Source organism: Xiphophorus hellerii, chromosome 5 (genome assembly GCF_003331165.1).
Source record: "Xiphophorus hellerii strain 12219 chromosome 5, Xiphophorus_hellerii-4.1, whole genome shotgun sequence".
Lineage (NCBI taxonomy): Eukaryota > Metazoa > Chordata > Actinopteri > Cyprinodontiformes > Poeciliidae > Xiphophorus > Xiphophorus hellerii.
Genome location: NC_045676.1, coordinates 23688115 through 23705418, shown reverse-complemented (window position 1 = coordinate 23705418; position 17304 = coordinate 23688115). Strand labels below are relative to the sequence as shown.

At 40.9% G+C, this 17304-nt stretch overlaps 2 protein-coding genes across 5 annotated transcripts in view; both read left to right on the top strand.

Moving 5' to 3' along the window:
- The first annotated feature begins 113 nt into the window (after positions 1-113).
- nxnl1 (nucleoredoxin like 1) lies at positions 114-4259 on the top strand. The gene is made up of 4 exons (XM_032562469.1): positions 114-358; positions 1412-1659; positions 3241-3330; positions 3403-4259. Exons 2-4 carry the CDS (start codon positions 1424-1426, stop codon positions 3770-3772), a joined length of 696 nt encoding a protein of 231 aa, XP_032418360.1. The 5' UTR covers positions 114-358; positions 1412-1423; the 3' UTR covers positions 3773-4259.
- A 2511-nt stretch (positions 4260-6770) lies between these two features.
- The window catches only part of LOC116719780 (adhesion G protein-coupled receptor L1), a 48825-nt gene continuing 38291 nt past the window's right edge, over positions 6771-17304 (top strand). For 3 of the 4 annotated variants that reach the window (XM_032562465.1, XM_032562464.1, XM_032562463.1), the window contains exon 1: positions 6771-8884. The gene's annotated coding sequence lies outside the window, so the exon portion shown is untranslated. The remainder of the gene's footprint in view (positions 8885-17304) is intronic. The other variant, XM_032562466.1, reaches the window with a different exon arrangement.

Sequence of the window (17304 nt, the reverse complement as noted above, 5' to 3'; positions counted from 1 at the left end):
GTTAAGGTCTCATTTCAAAACATTTCCAACATATCTCTGTGTTCAGACAGCTCAGTCTCTGGAAAGACTGTGAGCACTTCATGTCCCCAGCTCCTCTGGTCACCTTGTCTTTATGTCCCTCCTGTAACCAGACAGAGGACGGGGGCGGAGCCTCCAGGACTGAAAGCCAAGACGGAGCCAGCAGCTGGTAGCAGCACCAAGAAGAACGAGGTGAAGCCAGAGGGAGAACGTGACTCCGACTAATAGGCTGGGGCCTGTTTCTGAAGGCGTCCAGAGAGAGAAGGTTTGGGAGAAAAACAAAGCCAGATGTGAACGTTGTTCTGTGTCGGATCTGCTGCCTTGAGGGGAGATAATACAGGTGAGCAACTGTGAGGATTATCTGATTTAGCAGCAAGTGAGATTACATATGTGAATAATACATGTCTGTAAGTAGGGCTGAATGGAAATAGAAACTGACATTCAAAACAAAGCGGTTTTCACCCAGTGAGGAATCTTTCTTGAGTTACGTTTAGATCAAGAATAAATGTATTTTTAATTAATTTACTTATTTTTGTAGAACACCATTCCTTTTTGGTTCGCTGCCAAAATATCATCCTCCTATTAAAAGAGTGAATGAAATGGTAAAGTGCAGGGGGGGTTCTACTGCACACATCATCTCAGGCCTATGTACCACTTCAAACTACTTTAACCTTATGTAATATTTTTTATTTTATTTATTTATCTAAAGTTGAATTTACAGTTACTACTCTGCTAAAAACACAAAACCTCACCAAGTATTTTTGGTCTAGTTTTTAATGCAAATATCTTTGTTTGTACACTTGAAATTAGACAAAACTGATTGACAAGTAACTTTTCAGCAAGACATAGGCACTTGTTTTAAGTCAAGCTTTTTTAAATTAAAAGTACTAGTTATAAGTGAAATGATCATGTATTATAATATGTGAAAAATGTCTTGTTCCACTAGCAGATTACTTCATTTATGAATAGTACCTTTTCATGAATGTTAAAGAAATATATTATTACTTATAATATAGTATTCTTGTCTTGTTCCACTTTCTCAATATTAACAAATTCATCAATATTAAGAAATTATTTACATAAAACAAGCTTTTATATCTTGCTGTAAGGTTACTTGTAAATTAACTTAGTCTTATTTCAAGTGTACTAAGATATTTGTACTAGAAACTAGACCAAAACTACTTGGTAAGGTTTTGTGTTTATAGTGCAGGTACTTTATTGACCCATTTTTAAAATTGTCCGTTCTTCTGCTTGTTTGGATGCGGTTTGAGCAAGACACAAACCAGGACAATGCAATATATCTACTGCATTCTGCAGCGTATTGTTTACATTACTGCTAACGTCAGCACACACAGCAGGATATTTTTTTCTCCCTCTCATCTTCCTCGCCCAGCGACGCCTCATCATGGTGGACCTGTTTGCTGACCGGGTTCTTGTGAAGAACAACAAGGACCAGGACGAGCTGGACACGGAGCGCGAGATCGTCACGCGTCTGCAGAACCGAATCCTGATGCTCTTCTTTGCCTCTGCTGAATCCGACACCTGCCAGCGGTTCGCTCCCACGCTTCACGACTTCTTCAAACAGCTGACCGATGAGTTCTACGTGGAGCGCTCCGCTCAGCTGGTGCTGCTCTACGTCAGGTGCTCCACTCGAGCATTCGGGGAGACGCTCCTTCCTTCCTCCAGCTTCGCTCTTGCAAATGCGGGATTGCTTTCCTAGAGTTTCTGCACCCGAAAATCTTACGTTTCTTAAATCGGGATGTGTGCGCCTACAGAAGCCCTTTGGCTTACAGTTCTGATCGGGTTTATTGGTAATTCTAACTGTCCATTCAGACAGTTACACAAAGTTACATGAATGTTTGTACTTCAGACAAACCTTTTGCATGATTGGGCAAACTTTGTAATTTTTCTTTTTTGGTAACACTTTATTTGAAGGGGTGTGCATAAGACTGACATGACACTGTCGTAAACATGACACCTGTTATGAACATGAAGTTGCCTTCATAGATGTTTATGACTGTTGTCATTTGGTAAATAATGACACTTAATGCAAAGTTGCACTAAAAGTTGCATTAAATGTCCCTTAAAAGAGCCAACTTTGCATTAAAACTGTCATTATTTCCCAAATAGCACATCATGACAACAGTAATAACCATTGGTGAAAACTCCTTCATGTTCATAACAGGTGTTATGTCATGCCTATGACAGCATTATGTCAGTCTTATGTACACCCCTTCAAATAAAGTGTTACCGTTTACAAAAAAATTTTTTTTTAATGCGTCTGCATGTAGATTCTGCAGTGGCAGGCATCATATTTAATTTGATTCAAGATGACTCCTTATTGTTCAGTTTTACTGCACTGTCGTTTAAATAAACTAAGTCCTTATACACAGCTTCTGCAAACTTAAGAACTGACCTTCAGTGCTGTGTTGTCTTTAAAAGATTTTTTTTTATTTACCCAGTGAACACGATATCGTCTGCACATTTTATGCAATTATTCAAACTATGTTAGCATTTATTGCTGGTGTCGTTATAAATAATCATGCCAGTAGTTTTGCCAAGCATTGTGCACGTATTTGCAACAATTTCTGCACAAAGTTGTACATTATTGCAAACAGAAAGACACATGTAAAGTGCTTGTTATTATCCATTTTAAAGGCTACGGCTTAAAGCTAATCAAAACACAAAAACCTAAGTCCTGCTTCATAATAGAGAAGAAGAAGAATGCTAACTTTACAGTAGTTCAGCAGGCCAAAACCAAGACCCTCCAAAGTGTCGGCTGTAAAAGGTTGTCGCTTGATTAGGTTGATCACACAACGTTGCATCAAAGGTCGCTACTGAGGCAACCAGTTGATCATCTGCGTGCCACTTTGCGTTGATGCAGTAATTCGTGCTACGTATTGAGTGCATTCATACATTGCACTAACCTGGTATTTCTCTATTAAAAATCACTCTTTTGTTGATTTTATATAAAACACCAATTTGCCGAGACACTAAATTTTGGCCACATTTATCTAAATTAACATCCTGGAACACTGTAAAAACAAATCTGTATAATATATGAGTGTCAAATTCTGAATTAAAATAGTCAAATTACTTATCTTGTCATTGATTTTCAAAGTTAATGAAACACAACTGTACATTTGAATACAATAGGGAAAGTTATTTGGGGAAATCTCTAACAATCTATTTCTCCCCCCCTTCCCTTTTAATCCCCGTCAGTCTGGATCAGTCAGAGGAGCAGCTAGAAAACTTCCTGAAAGAGCTCCCAAAGAAGTCCCTGTTCCTCGCCTACGAGGATCCTTACAGAAGGTGTGTGGCGATGAATATATTCACGAGATGAATTCATAAAGTCATCACGCGTCAACGTATGCGCGCCCGCAGGGAGCTGGAGACCATGTTCGACGTGAGAGAGGTTCCCACCGTGGTGGTCCTGCGTCCCGACTGCTCCATCCTCATCCCCAACGCGGTGGAGGAGATAACCCGCCTGGGTCCGGACTGCTACCGCAACTGGCACGAGGCGGCCGAGCTCATCGACAGAAACTTCCTCACCAAGGAGGACTTTGAGGACAAGTCCATGCGCAGCTTCACCGACCCCGTCAGACGACTCAAGTACAAGGTGGAGGACGAGAAGAAGAAGAAGAAGGAGGAGGAGAAGAAGAAAAAGAAGCAGCGGCGAGGCTGGGGCGTAGGAGGCGACGAGGGCGAGGAAGCCGGAGCAGACGATAGGGACGGTGGAGGGTCGATGTGGTGATGGAGAGAACGATGCTGTGAATTTGTCCCAAAGTTGCTGCTTTATTAGAGTTTGGAAGCTTTTTTTTTTCTACCCTTGTAAGAGTTCTGTTGCATGGCAAATTTCATAATAAATATGTTGTTTATGGCATTTTAAAAAAATGATTTTCTTTTTTATTATATATTAGGTGTCATGTTCCAAGCTTTTCTGTGTATTTATTTAGAGTTTTCTATGTCTCTGAGTCTCCGTGCTGTCCTGTCCTCCCCTTGATTGTTCCCTGGTGTCTCTCGTTTCCTTGATTACCCTCTGTGTATTTAACTCCACCTGTGTTCCTTGTTCCTCGTCGGGTCCTTGTTGTGTGTCTAAGAAAGTCGTGTGTTGTCGTCTGTCCTGGTGCTACCAGTGCTGAGCCTCTGCCTTCCGCTCTGCTGTGCTGCCAGGATTTTGGACTTTGTTTTGGATTTGTTTGCACCTCATTTCTAATTCTTAAATCACCATTATCATCTCATCCTGGGTCTGCTGCGTCTGCCTCACCATTTACACCACTGCACTACATGACATTAGGTGAGTGGAAACAGATCATGTGCAGGCATAATAGAATAGAATAGAATTACTTTATTCATCCAAGCAGGAAAATTATTTCGCAGTTACAGCAGCATAGAGACAAGACACACAACATCCACCACTGAGTAGCAATGTAGACAAAATAAAAATAAAATATAACATGCTGTCAATATATAAAGCAGCTTAGAGCAGACCTTGCAAGGATTCAAAATGCAGAACAGAATATATATGTACAGCAAGTGTGCCACAGTGCAGTTGTGCGAAATTGGACTGATTAGTGCAGTTTGATAAATATCAAATCATGCCTTGCAAACGCATTGACCTCACATAAAACCTCTTCATGTTTTCACATTAGAGCAAAAAGAGAAATATTGGGATTTTACGCAACAGATAAAGTAACACATGACTGTGAACAGGAACGGAAGTGATGATATTATTATTTTTAATATACTAAACATCATCTGAAAATTGTGGAAGGCATGTCTATTTACACCCCTTTCATCTGACACCCCAAAATTAAACTCCAAACATCTTCACCAGTCACCTCTTAGTAGTTGACCTGTGTGCAATCTGACGAAGAAATTTGGCAAATGTTCTAATTCTTTCATATGCACACTGCCATGAATTGTGCTAATGTGGATTAATGTGTGCTGTCCTAATCAAATTAATTAAATAAATACATAAATAGCAAATTTAATCTTGCAAGATAATTTTTTTACTGCAAGACAAATTTTTAGAGACAGCAGCTGTCCTGAGAAAACTTCACAGGTTTGTCAGTGAACATTAGACAAACATCGTCATAAAGATTAAGAAACACAATAGATTCACCAAAGAATGAAGTTGTTGAGAGGATTAAAGCAGAGCTAGGTTATAAATTGAAATTCCCGGCTTTGGACACCTCACATAGTTCAATCCACCACAAAAAACACAAACTTACCAAGTCACAATCATCTATCTAAAGTGAAAGGATGGAGCAAACATGTGGAAGTGGCTGCTCTGTCTGACGAGAAAACGTGAAAAATGTTCCGTGTGGAGTAAAGCAAAACGCCGCAAATGACCCAGAACGCACCTTCCTCACCTTAAACCATGGTTGACGCTCACGTGTTTCGTAACCTCTGACAAAGCCCAGGGCTTAAACCTCTGCAAGATTTGATCACTGGTCTCAAACGCTCTTCATCAGACCGAGTTAAGAGGACAAATTGTTGGTTCCTATAAATTTGAAGGAGTTCAAGGTGTATGAATAGTTTCGCAAGGCACTCCATGACGTGTCAAGACTCCGTGCAACGCAGCTCTTCTTCCTGAAAGGCCACTGAAAGCTGCCTCTTCTCGTTGCCGTGTTTGTTTGGAATCGTCTCAGTCTGACGTGTGAAGTTTGCAGTCAAGCAAAGGTTTGGTGTGAGCCGCGAGGAGTCCTCATCCTTGCGGCTTGTTTTTATCACACCCAGGAGGAATAACTGAAAGCCGTTCCTCCATTTTCAACAACACCGACGCTCGGTGAAGATGTAGTTTTCCCCATGTTGCGTGCCGCCCAATCAAAGCTCGCCTTGCACAATTTGATAGCCAATGAATAATTCAGCAGGGTTAAAATAATTTCTAGAGACTGTTTTGTTTTTGAGTGCTGGTGAAGCCTGGCTGTACTTTATAGTCTGCATAAGCAGTAATCAGAGCCATTCAAAGAGAGTCAAGTGAAAATGGGGGAACTAGCTCAACAACATAATCAGTGATTTCCTTTCAATAAGCCGAGGTCTGTGTTTAGTCCCTGCACATTTCCCCTCACTTGTATGCTGCATTGATGATGCTTTTGTGCGATCAGCTAGGATTCCCGTTAGGAGCGGTTTCCTCAAAGGAAAATGAAGGAACCTGGTTTTCTTCCTTTATCCTAGCGTCCCATTACTTCATCACATGCTGTTGGTGCTTCTGAGCACAATTTTTAATTGGATTTTTATTTCAAAATTCCATATTTTTTTCATGCTCAAATGTTTAGGTCTCTTGTTCAATTTCAGGCCCGTTTATAAGATATAAATGAAAAAAGTTCAACATATGTCTACAGCCAAAAAGCTCTACAATCACTGGGGTTTATATTTATAAACTCCAAATGCCATAAGAAAAAGTCGTGGACTACAAATCCCACTGCTCACCCTTATTCTGTTAAATTACTACTGTTGACGTGAGGAGCGGCCATATTGAAACGCAAAGTTAGCCTTACCAGTCATAACTGGGCGGGTGGAGGGGATCGGAGTTGGAATTTCCCAGTTCCGACTACAACTGGAACGCACCATAACACCGACTCAAAACTGCATAAAACAAAGATGAACACTCCACTGTATTAAAAAGAATATACAATATATATATATACAATATATATATATACACTGTATATATATAAACAAAACATGTAACGATTCCTACATGATTCCTACAGAATGATTTGAGTACCTAAATTATTGAAACTCCTGGAGGACAATTTATCTGCCTCAAAGATTCATAAAATTATGCTTTATTATTTAGCGCGCCGTGTTCCGGCCGGACCATTATTTGTGTTGGGCAGCGCGCTCACTTCCGCCTATGAGTTGTGGCTATTTGCTAGCAGCATAACAGCAAAGTTTCCGGGTTTGTGTCTTTTTTTGGGAGGGACCAATAAGCATTTTTAAATTTGCTGATGTTATGTAGGACAGCTTTTGTCCTAACTGCGAGGTCACCATTTGAAGGCGAACAGCTGGAAGGGCACTGCCGGCTGCATTTATGGAGACAGAGGTGCTTTCCGATTACTCAATTAATCGTATAAATAATCGATAGAGTACTCGATTACTTAAATATCCTTTTACAACAGCCCTAAAAAACACGGTAAGCATGCTGCATTCAAAACATATGATTGTAATAACACCCTCTATGGTTACAGATATTTCATCAAGTGTTTTTCCACTCTTCTCCCGCTTGCGCGGATAAGGGAAAATACTAAAATTGAACGCTATGAAAGCACAGACGGGAAGAACCGGCGAGGAGCATTGGAACAGCTGAAAATGCATCTGACGATGGAGGCGGAGAATCATCAGGTGTCATTAACAGCTGATCATCTTTATCGGTGTGATATGATGATGCACAGATTGGTAAATGTGTCTTGTTCCGAAGGAGAGCAGCACGATCCAAAGTCCTTTTGCGATTTCCATGGAAATATTGCAAAACCCAGTGCTGGCTGGCTGGCTGTTCATGCAGCAAACACAATAGCTCCCATTCCTCCACGGCAGAGCTGCAACATGCACTCAGAGCTGGTCAAGAGGATACAGATGCTGAAGCAAACGCGCATATTCCTTTGCTTTTGCCAACACAGCAGCTTATTGGTGCTCACTCAGACAAACCCTGACAATATATCTGAATTCCACCCACCCACCGACCATCAAAACACACACAGAGAGAGACACACACACAGGACACACACACACCCTCCCGCTCTTCTCTGCCTCTGTTCACGCTCACACGCACGAGCACACATAGAAAGCAGAGACGCGTTGCGCGCTCTCGGGCGCAGAACGCGCAACAAGCGGGACCAGCGGATGGAAAGAGAGAGAGAGAGAAGAGAGAGAGGATAGAGGAGGACGGATGCAAGGCGAGGCCAGGAGTGAGGAAACCTTATCTCTCCTGCTTTTCCAGCTGTTGTCTTTGTCTCTCTCTCTCTCTTTTTTTTTTAATTCCCAGGATGATTTTATAAAGCATTTTTTTTTGATTTTTCCTTTTAAAGCAAGAAAACAGACGTGACAAATCTCAACGTCCGTCCTGATGTGTCGCCGCGTTTCATCACGATTGGTCAGAGATGCGGGAAGAGGCTCCTGTCGCGTCGATGCTGTTTTCCGTTAAAAAAACAAAGACGTGCTCGATGAACGACGTCGGACACATGACAGGCGACAACAGCCTGGCTCGGTGAAGAGAAGACGAGGAAGAGGAGGACGAGAAGGGGGGGGGGTGGCTCGACATCGACGGATGGACGCAAAGCAACCGCGGGTTTGTGCAATAATTTGCGCCTAATTATTTTTCGTGGCGGCTGATCGGGGAGCTATTTTTGCCCAGTTCTTTCTGACATCCATCCATCCGTCCAGGAGCTGTAAGGCCTACATAGCCCCGCATTATCTCTGGACATGAAACCCGTGGGAATTATGATACCGACGTGACGCACAGTCACACATCCACGCACACACACACACACACACATCCACCGACACACACGCACACACACACGCAGCACAGCGCGGCGGGGAAGACATCGAGGGTGTGCGGTCCACGCCGATCACAGGAAGGGAGGACGCCCAGTTGTTGTTTGACAAATCGCGCTAATGACTGTTGTTTAGAGCCAAGCGGTTTGGGCCCAACACATTTTTTTTATTTTTAATTTATTTTTTATTATTATTATTTTTAATGCACTGGAGGCAGCGGAGCGGGAGGCGGGCAGGAGAGTACAGCGGGTGAGGGAGTGGAGGGACGGGATGCGGGAGACGCAGTGAGCGCGGAGGAGGAGGAGGAGGAGGAAGAAGAAGCAGAAGAAGAAGAAGAAGAAGAGGGGAACCAGGAGGATTGACGGTAAGATATGAATACTGGCACCCCGCCCCTCACATTAGCTCCCCATCCATCCTCACGCACAACATGCACCATGTATGATGATGAACGGCCCGGAAGGCAAGAGAGGAGAAGAGCTGCTGCTGCTGCTGCTGCTTTTCTGCTTTCCGCCTCTGCAGCCTGTGGCCATTTGATCAGTGACAAACACGCGTCTGACGCTTGAAACTCCTACCTCTGGCTGCCATTAAACCTGGGTCAGTAGTAGAGGAGAGCTGCCGTGTGAAATATTCATAGGCATGTGATTGGCCTCAGAGGGCGACACGCTGGACAAACTGGCAAACGTCTGTCCGAGCTGGCACATCCGAGAGCGAGGCTGCTGCGAGCCTTGATTCAAAATGTCCTGCGTGGGGTTTTAAATGCTAATTCATGACGAAGGAGGAACAAAAAAAAAAAAAAAAACAACGCGAGGAGGGCAGTATCAATATTTCAGAGCGGGAATGAGAAGACTGGGTCAGTAGGAGGAGGAGGAGGAGGAGACCAACCTGGAGAGGAAGAAAGAAATAAATTTGATGAATGAAAGAGGAAGAGTCACGCTGTCAGAGTTTCGATTTCAGGAGAGATTCGACTTTTCCTGACACATTTTATTCTGTTGTGAACACAAAATGTGCTGCCGGTTCTGCAGAATTAGTCTCTAACCTTTATATGATTTTTTTTTTTTTTTGGGGAGGGATGATTTTAAAACAGGCTCCTCAAAGTGAATCCTGTTGGTAGACCTGAAAATGCTGGGAGTTTGTAGTTTTGATGTATTTATCGACTAATGAGGGGGAGAGGAAAAAGTTGGATTCTGTTTTATTTCACCCACAGACCAAGGAGGGGGAAAAAACTGACTGATTCCTTCCTGTGGGTGACTGCTTTATGTTTCTGCAATGATGTGGCAAAAACGAGGAGTTTGCCACACACGACTGCTGATACGAAATCTCCACTAACATAGATCTTAAAAGCTGTCTCGTTAGGATGCATATCGAGAGAGGAAGCAAAGATAATGAGGCTTGTTTCTACATTTACATCAACTACAAGAGAAGAGAGCGATTTGTCTTAAAGCACACACACACACACACACACACACACACACACACAGAATATGAAATGTACCATTTAGTGGCTTTCTGCTTCAACCATCTCAAACAGGCTCCTGTCACGTCCCTTTGAATCGGTCAGACACAATGAGTCAGTCTCCCTGTTGCGCTGGGAGCTTTTTACGCATTCAGGCCTGCGAACGCTGTGCAGAGCTGTGGGCGGATGGATCAGCGCAATATCAATCTTGTGGTACGAGACTGGACATCGGCAGGGCTTCCAGCAGGAATAGAGACACACGGACGCAGCTGATGATTTTATAGTTCGTGCTGAATTGGTGGAAGATGTGTAATATATATATATATATATATATTGTGATATATTTGTGATATATATATATATATATATATATATATATATATCACAAAAGCAGAAAGGCCGGGTGCTGTTAACCCAGTGATGTCTGAAGGTATCGCATTGAGTCGACTGAAGGTCTGATCGTTGCAACAGACAGTCGGTCATTCACTCCCCGGAAGCTTCACCACGTTTTGTCATGTTACAAATTTCATTGTGTAGTATTGAGATTTTTTTGTGATAAGAGGTGGAAGGAAAATCAGAGATGGTTTTTACAATTTTTTAAATAATTTTTTTTTTACAGTCAAACAACAAAAAACCTGGAATGTGTGGTGTTCATCTGTATTCACGGTTTCCAAGTAGAACCGCCTTTCGCCGACATTGCAGCTGCGACTCTTTCGGGGGTTTATCTCTACCAGCTTCGCACATCAACAAACTCAAATTGTTGACAGTTTTTCTCTGAAAATCCATTGAGAGCATTTTGTAGAGAAAAAACCCCCATTGTCAAGCATTGCCGTTGATTCTCAAATGGATTTAGGCTTGGACTTTGACTGGGCCATGCTAACCCGTGACTGTGCTCTGGTCTGAACGGTTCCTCTGTGGTTCTGGCTGCCTGTTTGGGGTGAATCTGCTCGGAGGTCAAGTGTGTGGGAGTGTCTTACTGTCAGGGTCATGTACACTTGTTAGTTTTCTACCAAACATAGAGCGGCCGCACGGTTTCATTTTGACCTCGCCTTTCCCACCTGAGCCGTGGCTCCTTGCAGCTCCTCCAGAGTTACAATGGACCTCTAGGCTGCTTTAGAATGAGGGGGAAAGCAACAGAAATGGGACTTAAACCTGCTTTGAACTCCTCCACGGCTTTATGCCGGATACGTTTCATTTATTCCTCGGTGTTCAGGACGCTTTTTGTTCATTATTGGAACAAATCTCCAAAGCCTTCACAGAGCAGCTGGATTAATACTGAGATAATATTACACATAACTGGACTCTACTTACAAATGGAGTGATTTCTGAAGACTTTTATTTAGTTGATTATCTCCTAAAACTAGTAAAAGTAAAGGTTTACTGAAACAAATACAATTGAAAGAAACTGATTACCTTTATAGACAGCAAAGTCATTCAGTGGATTATCATGCTCTTCAGTTTCCACCAACATGTAATCGCCGAATTACTGTAAAATCACGTATTAAAGTTCATTTCAATCCGTTTTTTTTTTTTTTTTTTGAAATGTGTGGTTTGTGCTTGCATGACAGAAATGACAAGACATGACAGTGTGTGCTTTAACACAAGCGTTATGCAAAAGAGAAAACAAAGAAATGGCTTGTAAAGAGGTACTGTAAGCATGTTAACATTTGATTTGGATCTGAATGTGTCTCCTGCTAAGTAAAGCGCTGTAATGCCATAGTTATGTTTTTATTAGCTGCATTTCTCCTCGTAGTGAGAAATATAAGCAGCTTATTTACAAATGCCTTAACTTAATTAGTCCCTCCCTTTGTTTTGTGGCAGTCAGTAGGACCATTTACTTCTGTTTGTAAACAAGCAAGTTTCACGTTTCTGCTGTTACCCAAAAAGTAAGCAGGACCACATTATATAAAAATATTAAGAGCTGAGACTTAATTTGGTTGTTCTTGATTGACCTCAAATTGTTTTTGCCTTCAAAACATCTGTCTCTCATTTAGCGTGCGCTGTCTGAAATTGCTTTATTACAACGGTTGCACCAACTGCTTCACAGAAAGAAGAGTAAAATAATTGATAGGAATAGATAAAATAAATAAGAAAAACAAGGGGGGGGGGAGGGGAAAGCACAGCTGGCTGACTAAACAATGTTCGTTTAATAGCGATAAAGCACCTCATTTTGCATGTCTAACATCTGAAAAGTGCTTAAATCTGAAACCAAATCCTGTCTGTTTTTCACCTCAAAGCATCTCTGGAGTTATAAATCAGAAATTCAAGACTCTCGGTTTAATTATCGGTTTGTTTAGATGCAGGTGTGACGGCGTGTTGGGATTAGGAAACAAAGCTCCCTGATGAAGCTAACCGCAACAAAAAACAACAAACAAAAAAAACCGGATTGAAATGAACTCCTTTAATACGTGATTTTACAGTAATTATACAGCGATTATATGTTGGTGGAAAATGAAGAGCATGATAATCCACTGAATTACTTTGCTGTATATAAAGGTAATCAGTTTGTTTCAATTGCATTCGTTTTAGTAAACTTTAATTTTTACTGTTGGGAATTTTTTTTTTTTTTTACAGTATATCTGGAGCCAGTTTAAAGTGCTTCTTTCACTCATTGCCACCCCAGTAGCATCATTTAACACTAAAGACATTTAGGAAGATACAACATTAATTGAAATCCCATATTTAGAATTTTCTTTTTCCACAACAAAAATCACTTAAAGGTTGTTGTAAGCAATTGTGTAGGGACCCGTAATTAGTAACTCATGACTCCCTGTTTCCCAGGGGTATGAATATAATGTGACACAAAGGCCGTTTTGCCACGCTTTAAAAAAAGAAAAGAGAGCACGCAGTTTCAGTAAAACAGACGCGCGTTGATCTTTGTAACGCAGAAAATAGCCACAAGGAAGCAGCTTCCCACCTCAGCCAGGGCAAGAATCGTTTCTTAACAAATGGAAACGGTGACAAGACGGGATGTGGACTCATTTATCTGGGCACCACACACAGTGAGCAGGGGAGGCACAAAAGTCTCTGAAACTATCTGGTTCTGTAACACCGAGTCTCCAAGCACTGCAAAAACTGAAACCGAATTAAGTTCAAACATCTTGGAATAAGTGTTCGTTCCTTTTCTGACAAGATACTTTTTCTCCCTTAGAGGTTTTTATTAGAGATGCACCGATCTGTTATTAATATCTGTATCGGCCTCAATTGAAAAAAAAAAGAAATCTAGATCGGGTATTGGTGATGATTTGCCCAGTCCAGAAGACCAGATGTATTCAGTCTTATTCTACGGTTTGTGCTCTGAGCGACGTCACTCTTTATTTATTTTACATTGGCTGTTTCACTCCTAACTGCACTGACTGAACAAAGTAAAGTTGGGTTGTTTTTACATGTTTGACGAAGCGTGTGAAGCTACTTGTGTCTTTAAGTGTGCTGTACTGGTGCAGAGCTGTCAAATACATTTCTAATTCAGTACAATTATGTTTGTATTTAAAAACAGAAACTATGTAAGTCAATTCAGCTCTGTTTTTCTGTACCACATCGGTATCGGCCGATACTAAACCTCAGATATCGATATCGGAGGTGAAAAAAGGGTATCAGGTCATCTCTTGTTTCTATATTAGAACATTTCCCTTATTTTAAGTGTTTGGGCCACATATTATCTCAATAAGATATTAAACTTGATATTAAGATGTATTTCTTAATATCAAGAAGAAGAAATCGTCACTAACGTAATTTAATCTCTTCAGATAATTGAAACAGATTACATTCAAACGTCAGCCAGTGTTCAAAAACATACCAAGGAAAAATTATTCATTGGTCTGACCATCACAAATGTAAGGAACTCAACCGGGACTATAATCTGGAGCTGTGCTTTGGTTAAATTAGACTAGGATTGCATTTTTCTGTAAACAAATACTGAAGGTGGGTTTGGCATCAAACACAGGTTGAAACTCTGGAAAAGCAATTAATTCTCACTGCGATTCGACGCTGTGAACCGGTTTTTGCCAGTGAAATGTGCTGTACAGTCCATCACAGGGCGACACATGGACACACAACCAGGCACGCACACACTCACACCTACCAGCAATCTATATAGGCACGACTTTGGGCTGTGGGAGGAAACCAGAGTATCTGGAAAAAACCGGTAGATCCGTGCAGACTCCACGCAGAAAGGCTCCTGATCGGGATCTTCTTGCTCAGATAGTCAGCGCTGCAATTATTCCTCCATCTGATGACTCACAATGTATTAGCATTGGTTTCTGCGCTTCTCTACCTGCTTGCCACGCAACACCATTTTTTTTCCCCCTGCCCCGATGATTCCCACCATCGAGTTGCTGTGACTGATCAAGCCTGCGAAGGGAAGAGAAGAAAATGTGCCCAACACAATTTTAATGAGCCTTCAAATACACTTTAGCTTTCAAACTTAGCAAGGCCGGGTGAGAAATAAGTGCTTCTATAAGATAATGAATGTGGGTGTTTCAAGGCAGACTTGTAACCTTTTAGCATTTCTCTTTAAAGCTACGTGTTCTTTTATCTGCGGTGATAATGATCTGAGACGAGACAGTGACAGATTCAAGCTATTATGTCTAACACTGGAATGCTCAGATAAAAGCAACAAAATGACAGATGAGGAAATACACTTAAAATCCTGCAGATTGTCTGGCGCAGAGAAAGTGCTTATAGGGCGTAAAAGGCAGGAAGTGCTTTTAACTCGAAGAGCATGTGCTGAGGGCAGGATTGGGATCTTGATAAATATGTGAGAAGCCTCATCAATGTTTAATAAACCTCCAAGCAGTTTTAAGAGACTCCAGGCTTTCAGTGACGGAATTTGAAATATGGTCTCATTCAGAACCATTACAAACTATTTCTGTCTTACACATATGATTGATGTCTGCAGGAAGGTGAAAGAGTTTTCTGTTTTAAACTTTTTAAGGCTCTATTGCATTAAACAGAGGCCAGGGTCTTTATTTACCACACCAAACTAAAGTATCAGGGTTATAATGAAGACAGTTTTATTTCATTGTTTGTGTGATTTGTGACTTCTACTTTTGCGTGTTCATATTTTTAGCTACTGGAAAAACTATTTGTCGTTATGGTAATACATTTGTTGCATATGTTTTAGAACGCTGCCAACCATTTTAGTTTTTATTTGCTTCAATAAATTAGAAAATATCCAACTTAGACAGTAAATTTCAAGCACAGACTGTGTTATGTAAAATAATACTAAAGAAAGCAGAAAAAAAACAACAAAAACAAAAAAAAAGACCAAGCTGACTTTCTTTGCAAAGCTAATAGCTCTGCTTATTTTACAGGTTAAGCTAATTGGTTAGTCTCCTATGGCATGTTTAGATAATTAGTTAGCCTGTCAAGATAAACAGAAATTACTAAGACATATTTACTTTTATCAGAAGTATTGTCTAAAAGTTGGACAAGCAACACCAATCCTTGAAAATATTCAACTTTTGAAGCGTATCCTAAAGATAAATTTTCTCTTTTTTTGAGAAAAAAGGCTAATTAGCTTCATGGACTAAGTAGCCTGGCTAACTTACAAGTAAATTTAACCAGTTAGCTAGTTAGCCAAACACGGGACCATGGCGGAAAAGGGGGATAAAATACGGGAAACTTGACAGGTATGCAAATTATGTGGGATTTATACATACTGGGAATGTTTGTTGTTATGGGAAATCATTGTCAAACAGTTGGATAAAACTCAACAGGCATGTTATTTTTAAACCCTAAAACCCAAAACAATTTAACTTTCTCTCTCTAAATAGAGACTTTTAATGGCAGCAAAACATAAAATAAACAAAGTAAATAAAGTCTAGCTGCACATACTTAGTTAGTCGAACAGGTTAACCAAACAGACCAACCTGTTAAGGGAACTTGTTAACTATTTAGCTTAAGAAACAAACTGATTACTTTAAGCTGTCCAGCTAGTTAGCATATTAATATAGCTTAGTTGCAAACTTAATGGACCAACCAGCCGACAAGCTTGAAATAATGTTTGGAAATACATTAAGGTAGCAACAATGAGCGTTACCCACACAGCTAACACTCTGTGAAGATCAAAAACATTTGATCTGATCCTAAATTTATCTGTTTAAACCGTCTTGTACTTTAGAGGGACTTAATTGTGAAATATGTGCAGGATCTCACTGACTCAGTGGAAGTAGTTCAGAACAAGTTAATTAAAATAACAATTTATTACCCAATACAGTATAATAGAACAGCGTGATTACTTGTTAAATTACAAAAACTGAACGTAAGAATTTGAAGCTTCAGAAAGAAATGAGATCCTGTTTGGGAAGATACTCTGGTTGAATCTGCAATTTGTGCCTGTTTTTCCCTTTACGTCGGGCCAGGCAGAGTACAAACTAACGCTTCAACGAGTGCCAAACATGCAATGCTTTAGCGCTATGAACTTGGCTCTGATTTGCAACAAGCAAATGATTGACAAAGGGTGACACCTTCGTTCCCTAGAGTCCTGCATCGACCAGACAAACATAAAGGCTGTGAAACCCCTTAAGTGGCTTTGACTGCAGCTTGCAGGCTTTTGTCCACTGGGAGATGCCGAGGTCGATGGTTTGAAACTGGCTCACAGACGTGGAGGCCAATGTGTTGTGTCGTTTTATTCTAAAACACTATGAGCATTTATGAGGAAAAAACAAAACTTTCAAGTGTCAATGTTGAAACGTATTCTGCTTCTAATGCTTTATATTTCTGTGTGCAGTCAATCCCTCCTCCCCTCCATCACCTCTTGATTGCCTTCTCTCTCCATCACCAATACACATTTGCTCACACACACACCCACGCACCCACACACGCACACACACACACACACGCCTTCAGCCATTAGAGCAACAATAACACTACAAGCCTGTTTTGTCGCTTAGCGCTTCATCACGATCTCCCCTCGGGCATTGACAGCATTGATGGAAGGGTTGATGTGATGTGGGGGGTTACACACTCGCTGCCAATCTTGTTTGTTGACTGTTTTTGCCTCCACATCAAATATTTGGAATATTTCTTCCTGTTGTTTTTTTTTTTTTGACATCTCCATGTCTTTTTCCAGAAGCACCCATGCTGTAGCGAGCAAATCCCTTTCTGTAATTAATTGCCTAAAATTTTATACATTTTCAATCATCCAAATTTGCCGATTTGTTTTGACTTGAATTGTTTTTGTGACTGGTCTTCACCATTATGTTAACTGGATAAAAGTCTACAACAACATGTCCAGAACATTTGACCAACTAGTTTGAGGCACGGAAAATCTTTGGCCGTCGATTGAATTGAGTTTACGTGCTGATAGCAGCAAGCATTTATCCTGTAGA